At 45.0% G+C, this 8,050-nt stretch overlaps 1 protein-coding gene across 1 annotated transcript; it reads left to right on the top strand.

Moving 5' to 3' along the window:
- The first annotated feature begins 2,468 nt into the window (after positions 1–2,468).
- On the top strand, positions 2,469–5,241 carry LOC123102334 (BTB/POZ domain-containing protein At3g50780). The gene is made up of 3 exons (XM_044523642.1): positions 2,469–2,795; positions 3,064–3,805; positions 4,015–5,241. Exons 2-3 carry the CDS (start codon positions 3,140–3,142, stop codon positions 4,912–4,914), a joined length of 1,566 nt encoding a protein of 521 aa, XP_044379577.1. The 5' UTR covers positions 2,469–2,795; positions 3,064–3,139; the 3' UTR covers positions 4,915–5,241.
- Positions 5,242–8,050: the final 2,809 nt, after the last annotated feature.

The raw sequence follows: 8,050 nt of genomic DNA, 5'->3' as shown, positions 1-8,050 counted from the left end.
CCGGTTTATAAATTACGCATGATTATATGCAAGAGACAAGGGAGTAAGAAACATACTGATATGTGAAATGGTATAAACCGGAGACTAATGCAATAAGAGAAAAAGGTAGTGTTAGCACAGGATTACTCAGACACTGTTAAACCGGAGCATAATTATGAAGGTAAAATGCTCCTCCGGTTTATCAGAGGGCTAATGGCATAGACTGCTTATACAAGGTTAAACCGCCTATATTGGTGCAAGGAGAAACAGATCTCACAGGGACATAGAAACAGATCTCACAGTGACATATAAAATTTTCGGATCTAAGATAAGACAGAAAAGTAAAAATAATTGGATCTAGAAGGGGTGCAGAACCGAAGCAATTTATGAAGGACTAGATCAGTTCTTTGCACATAAAGGTTTGTGATGACAATGGAAGGTTAGCTACGGCAAGGGATACGTCAAGCATGAAGTGTCCAGCTACAGACTAAAGGCAGAACAAGGAAGAACAGCACTGAAACACTGATGAACTTCGGAAGAACTGCGAAGAATGTCGAAACCCTAGAACAGATCTGTGGCGAAAAAAGCAGAGAACTTACCGGAGCTGGTGAGGAAGCGGAAAGGCGCCGCGGTGTTCTGGTGCGTTTAGGGTGATGCAGCGGCCAGGGTCGGAGCAGAGGCGACGACGGCGGCGGCGGAGCTCCAGAGGCTGAGCAGCGCGAGGAAGACGACGTGAAGAGGCACGAGGGGGAAAAGGTGAAAATGACCCCTCGGTCCTATTTATAAAGGCAAGGGATAAGTGTCAGGTGCGAAAATCGAGGGGCCAGAAATTTGGAAGTAAGGCGGAGTTGTCGCCTCGATTGTCGGAGACCCATTAATGAAGATATGTCATACACAGTTTTTAGACAGATGACGTCACGACGGTTTACCACGATTCGAGAAGATGATGTCACAGCGATTTATTAAATTATGAGAAGATGTTGAAGACGAAGTTTTTACTAAGGATTGACATGAACCTGTTCAAATCAACCTGGGGCCTAATGTTGGGGATATTACTACTGGGCGTAAACCGGCCAGGAAAGGCCGGATTAACTTCATCCATAGTTGATTATGCTTGAAGCCCATGAAGACAGAAGAGGAAAGGTCCAGGGCCCAAAACCGGTTTAAGGCCCGTAGCCGTGAACCGGTATTTGTATGAAACTTGTATTGTAAGATAGAAAGAGTGGAGACCGAACCGGACACGTTTATGAGCCGGTCTCGGGACTCTGTAAACCGACGAGCACCGCCCATGTATATAAGGGGACGACCTGGCAGCGGTTCAAGACAAGAGACAACAACTCGAGAGCCAGACAAAGCGGATTCACTCCCTGGCCTTCGAAACCCTAGCAATACAAATCACACTAGACGTAGGCTTTTACCTTCCTCGAAGGGGGCGAACTAGTATAAAATTCCCCGTGTCCCTTTGTCCGGTTTAACCCCTTAAAGCTAACCCGTAGCGATGGCTCCACGACTAAGTCCTTTCACAAGGATATCTGCCGTGACAAACCCACGACAGTAACCTTTTGTAATACTCCCTCCGTACCTGAATATAAGATGTATCGACTTTCATGCAATTCAACCTTGTGTATGCTTGACTAATATTATATAGTAATAAAATATCAACATCTACAATATATAAAATAAATAAAATATGTAAATACTTTTCGTGATGCCTCTAATGATACAAATTTGACATTGTAGATTTAATATTATTTTTTAAATAACTTGTCCAAATTTGCATAAGTTTGACTTTTGGAATAACTAATACATTTTATATTTTGGAACGGAGGGCAAAGGGTGTATTATCAACACTTGGTAGATATATATATAATTTGTTGTGAGGAAAGGGAGTCGCCCGCATCTTTTCTTTCCTCTCTCGTTTCCACGCATGATTGTTTCTTGGGCTGGTAGAAAGGTGCACCACAGCAATTTCCTGGTTTTCCTATGGACACGCCAAGAAAGATGATGCGCACTTTGAAATTTTCCAGTTTTCAAACCAGTGATGCAGTATCCCCGAAGACCCGCCACAACCAAGTTGATGCCACAACTTGAATCCGCCAAAACAAAGACATTGTATGATTTTGCGGACACTGCCTTTTGATGGTCCACGAGAACCTTAAAGAAATCCAGGGAGACGCCGAAAGTGCATACGAGGCACACCATTTCCTTCCTTTACATAAAGCCATCTCCTGGCCAGAACCACCACTAGTATAAAAATTCAAAATTGATGCATACGGAAGCAATCCATATAAAACTTTCCTCCTAGTATTAACCAGGGATTAAAATTCTCTACAAAATAGATCAACCAAGGATCTGTATTTTGTAATATTTCTATCAGAACCCCACCCTTGGGCTGAAGAATTGTCTAATTTACTGTATTATCCGAACTGCACTTCTGAGAGAAGATGAGGATCCGTTCCACACATCCATGTGGAAGGGTGTGCAGTGAGGTGGAGTAAATTGGAGGCATTGCCAGGAGAGGAGAGGCACGGGAACCCACGCCGGCTTGCTTCTTCTCGGTTACCCAAACGGTCGCTCGGGCCAGACAAGGCATTGGATTCGGGGCAGCAATATACTACTACTCCAGTACTCCTCCTTGATTGTGCCCTGCCCCAATTCTGAAACTGGCAGGCAGCAGCTGAGCTAGCTGGTACTGCTCTGGAGTCTGCAGCTCCAGCCTGAGGCCAGAGCCGCCGGCGCAGGAAGCGCGCGGTCACCTCCCCCTTCCGCTCGAGCTGGTCGCCCTCCCGCTCGTTCTTGGATCGCTCGTTCCTGAGGTGAGTCATGGTACCATTGTCTGCCATTTGCATGCTGTTTTCGACAAGAATTTGTAGCTGTAGCTGGCCTGTTCTTCCCGAGGTGGAAGAAGAACCATCCGTGCAGCAGATGCGGAAAAACCGCGGATTTTTGTTGCATGGATGTGGTTGCGCGGAGGGCATCCTGTTCTTGTCGTTCTGCATTTTTATTTTTATTTCTTTGGTCTGTGTTCTCGTTCTCCCGGTGTTCCGCCTCCTGCGGGAGGCTCTGATCTTGCGCGGATTGCAGGAGGAGAAGCGATTGTCAAGATCTTGCTCGCCTGGCCGCGCTCCGGGGAAGCCAGATGCGGAATTGACCTCCGAGGATGGAGGAATCGAGGCCGAGGAGGGCGCAGCCGGCGCCGGCGAGGATCCGGCCCGTGCCGATCGCCGTCACGCCGGAGGGCTTCTGGTGCTGCCCCTCGCCGGCGGCGCTGCACAAGAGCCTCAAGAACCCGCATCACCACCACGGCCACGCCGGCGGCAACAGCCACGGCCATAGCCACAGCAAGCAGCAGCGCAAGATCCCGTCGGTGCCCCCGTCCGTGGCGCCCTCCGTGCAGAACGCGCCGTCCGTGACCGACGAGCCAGGGCGCCGGGAAGCTCCTGACGGGCAGAACGCGGCGGCGGCCGAGACTGCGGCGGATAAGCGGCAGGAGCAGGCCGGCGACGCCGAGGCTCAGCAGCACAAGATCTGCGTGGGATTCGGGCAGCCTGAGACCAGTGACCTGACGGTGATGCTGTATGGCAAGGAAGGGATTGCTGTCAGGATGAGTGTGCATAGGGATGTTCTCTGCGGAAGCAGCGGTTTCTTCGCTGAGAAGCTCTCTGACGGCGACAATGGCCATGGTGGCTCTCTGGTGCCATGCGTGGAGATCCATGATTGCGAGGATGCAGAGATCTATGTGGAGACCGTCGGGCTGATGTACTGCGATGAGGCGAAGCACAAGCTGCTCAAGCAGAATGTGTCGCGTGTGCTTCGCATCATGAAGGTATATGCATGTTCAGAAACTCACACTTCAGTGCCTTTGCCTTTCTTTTGTTGCAAAGCTCATGTTGCTTGGTTTGTCAGTAGATTTTACATAAGTTTCATTCTCACAGAACAACTGCATGACAGTCAATTTTTCCTGAGCTCTATATATAATCTTAGTAATTCACGTACTTGCATGTTTGATCATGACAGAAGTGGCTAAATTTGCAGGTTGCTGAATTGCTCGGTTTCCATGCCTGTGTCAAGTCATGCTTGGATTATTTGGAAGCAGTTCCTTGGGTTGGCGAGGAAGAAGACAGCGTTGTGTCGTCGATACGACATCTTCAGAGCAAGTCTTACGGAGTTAGCCCTTTGCTGAAAAGAGTTACTTCTGACAGCCCGTACTCACCAACCGATACTTTGTCTCATATTATGGAGATGGTCTTGAAGAGCAATGATGACAGGGGGCGTCGGGAAATGAAGGCCTTAGTTCTGAATCTTCTCAAGGATAGCAGCCGTTGCGCAGATGGAACATCAGATATCTGTTCTGAATTATTTTACGGTTCGTGTCGAGGTTGCTTGGAAAGACTTCAGCCACTCTTTCTGGAAGCATCTGAAGCCGGTTTTCCTTCCCAAGTTACACGCCAAATAACTCTGGAGACTGACAATATCCTCTGGTTGGTTGAGATATTGGTTAACCAACGAATTTGTGATGATTTTGTGGTCATGTGGGCAAGCCAAAGTGAGCTTGCGTTATTACATGCAAAATTGCCTATCGCCTCTCGCCACACAGTTAGCAGTATAACAGCAAGGCTCTTTGTTGGCATTGGAAGAGGAGAAATGCTTCCGTCCAAGGACACTCGTCTTCTCCTCCTGCAAGTCTGGCTGCAAGCACTCATCGATGACTACTCATGGCTACAATGCAGCTGCCGGTCATTTGATAGGAAGCTTGTCGAGGAAGGGATTGGGCAGACAATCCTGACACTTCCTTTGGAAGACCAGCGGTCTATATTACTGTCATGGCTCGGGAGGTTCTTGAAATTAGGCGATAACTGTCCAAATTTGCAGAGGGCGTTCGAGGTATGGTGGAGAAGGACTTTCGTCAGACCTTATGTCAACCAGGCAAGGTAATGTCTGTCCTATGATCAAACAGAAGCTCATCTTGAAACGATAGGGAAGAGTAGTGATTGTAGCCCATAGATTCTTTCAGGGATTGTCGTGGTCAATCTGATTGATAGTGGACATGAAACCCGGTGAGAATTTCAGTGGCTAGTTTTTCCTTACTGCGTAAATGTCGATGACACAGGAGATTTGTATGACTGCACGTTTTAGCCTATGATGTAAAACCATATGCTTTTCCAGTAGTTGTTATAAGAAAACCTCGATCAACAGCTCCTTCTCCATTGTACTTCTTTTTTACTTTCAAGTTGTTATCAAATATGACCACCATTTCCCCTTCTTCTGGTTAGTTGAAGGTTGTGCTTATGGACTGTCTAAGGACTGTGCACATTATTTCATTCTCCAGCAGAAATTCAGGGTTGTAACCAGCCCATATAGCAATCAAATTTGGTAGGAATTGAATTCAGAACTACTTCCAGTGCCCACCATATAATCTCACAAAATCACTCCTGATATGACAAAAGTAGAAGTCACTTTCATAGTAAAAATCCTTTTTCTCAGAAGCTTACAGATAGAAATAATTATGGCTCTTATGCATGCATCTAGTCCCTTTCACATCTTTATACCTACTCACTGCATTTTTATTGGCCAAAAAAAAATCCTCCAAAATCCCATTGGATTTCCACATCAAGATGTGAACAACCCAAACAAGCTGATGTAGATGTCACCGACAGATGCTCTCTGTTTCTCTGTACCTGCACCGAGGCTTCTCGAGAATGTGGAAATATTTCAAGAAACACAAGTGAAACACATAACATTTAAAAGAAAATCGGATAAATGTCTAAGGACAGTATAGATTATTTCTTTTTCCGGCAGAAATCCAGGGTTGTAAACAGCACATATAGCAATCAAATTTGGTAGAAATCGTATTCAGAACTACTTCCAGTGCTCACCATATTCTCACAAAATCACTGGCTGACATGACAAAATTAGAAGTCACTTTCATATTAGAAATAGTGGTGACTTATGCATGCATTTAGTCCCTTTCACATCTTTATACCTACTCACTGAATTTTTATCGGCCCAAAAAAAAAGGAAATCATCCGAAATCCCATTGGGTTTCCACATCAAGATGTGCACAACCCAAACAAAGCTGATGTAGATGACACCGACAGATGCTCCCTGTTTCTCTAGACTGTACCTGCATCGAGGCTTCTCGAGAATGCGGAAACATTTCAAAAAACACAAGCAAAGCACAGAAACGTTTAAAAGGAAATAGGATGAATGCTGACCAGAAGCATCCATATCAAAACTATGTGTCCAATTGTTTTATTTCTTTTAACTGTCTTGGTTTTGGATGGAGTTGATGGATGAATTTGCAGTTAGAGGTTGCTGGGGCATGATTAGGTGCGAAAGAAAGGAGCTATCAGGTATCAGCTACCTATGACATGTGTGCATCAACTTGACACAAAGGGTCTTTGTGTCACTGGATCAGTGGAAGCCGCACCTTAGAAGCGCCACGGAAAGCAACACAAATTTGCATTTTGTGATGGTGATGATGATGATGATGTGATGTGATGTTTTGTTAAGTGTCTTTGTCGATGACTAATGAGGTATATGTGTGCTAATTAACATGTATTTCATGGAACCTGAAACACGCATAAATCCCTCGCACATGATGATTCATGGGATTGTTTGGAATGCAAAGAATTTTCCTGAAAACAGTTGAATTCAAAGTGTACCACCAAAAAATCCATGGGATAATATTTGTATGATAGCTCCATGTCGATAAATTGCTATAGAAAGTGGGGCTAGATGGAGACTTCTGACCTTTTCATGGCATGAAACAAGAAAAACTCTTGCCATATCTTATAAAAAGTCAGGAAGGGGAAGAAAGCTTTCAGAGTACTTCCTCGTCGAAATCAACGAGAAAATGTGACCCTTTCCCCATTATCCAGGTTTTCTTTTGGTATCATGGGCACAGCTGAATTTTTGGCATGTTAAACTTGTTTAGTCCGTTCTGTTTTGGGGACACAGCAGAAGTTCAATAATGATCTGGATTCTGGGTTGGTGTCTCTACTAAGTTATCTGCCAAACATGAGCTGGGCCAACTGCCCCACATGGTGCAGTGGAGCTTGCTTGGTTAAGCATGCATACCTAATCATCTATAATTAGCTGATGCCGACTAGACATGTGTGCTGCATCACTGCAGTATAGACAATATTTGTGTTCGCATCTGCACGTTACTGTTGTTGTTGTTGTTGTTCTTTTCTCTTATTTTATGCAAGAGTGGTTCTAGTGGTGCTTAATTCAAGTGGTGTGCAGAGTACTACAGGGCATGACTTGATGAATTATGCTATTGGATATCACTGTGAGCTGGTGAACCTAACCAGAGTAAAATAAGGGGCTTCGGTGCCCCCAAGTCTCCAAGCTGTGTGTGGTGGTCAAGGAGAAATTTTATTTTATTGTTGCATCATTTGATTGATCAATTTCATTTCTGAGCCTAGATAAACTATTTAGGATCCTCTTGATTTTTTTTCAATTCGACGGGAAGTAGATAAATTCGACGAACTGCACTTCTTTCATCATGTGGTTATGGAATAACTATGCTTAATAAAAAAAGTGTTGCTGAGTGAATGTTATTAGCCCTTGGATGTCAATATGGCAACTATACAAATAGATTAAAGGAAGTAGAGTCCCTGCAAAAATAAAGATTAAAAAGAAGAGAAATTTAAAGCTAAATATGAGCGCAACTTCGTGTTTACTCATGTGCAATACTCCTACCTGGATATCTATTCCAAACATATAAAAACTAGAATATATCGTGCAACTTTATGCGGCCTTCTTTGGTTTGGAGGAATTTTCTAGGAATTTCATAGGTTAGGATTTTTATAGGAAAGATTTCTTTAGTGTCCTTTGGTTTGTGTTGACACCAGATTTTGGCATGATCACGAATCCGGGTTCGTATGCAAAAGTTAGAGCAACACTTCGCGGGCTGGCCCTGAGTGAGAAAGTATTCGGCCTTTGCCGGCTGAATGAAACCTTGCCGGGGTAAAATCTTGCCGATGTGAGGGCTTGCCGGCGGAGAAGCTTGCCGGCGTTAAAAGCTTGCCGGTGGAGAAGCTTGCCGGTGTGAAACCTTGCCGGG

This window comes from Triticum aestivum, chromosome 5A (assembly GCF_018294505.1).
Source record: "Triticum aestivum cultivar Chinese Spring chromosome 5A, IWGSC CS RefSeq v2.1, whole genome shotgun sequence".
NCBI classification, from domain to species: domain Eukaryota; kingdom Viridiplantae; phylum Streptophyta; class Magnoliopsida; order Poales; family Poaceae; genus Triticum; species Triticum aestivum.
Note: the sequence above shows the minus strand (reverse complement) of the source record. Positions and strands in the feature narration are given on the sequence as shown.

Bases quoted from the DNA above. Each gene is read 5' to 3' on its own strand.
- LOC123102334 (XM_044523642.1), top strand. From the start codon at position 3,140: ATGGAGGAATCGAGGCCGAGGAGGGCGCAGCCGGCGCCGGCGAGGATC. The intron at 3,806-4,014 runs GTATATGCATGT...CTAAATTTGCAG, and splicing joins GTGTGCTTCGCATCATGAAG to GTTGCTGAATTGCTCGGTTT.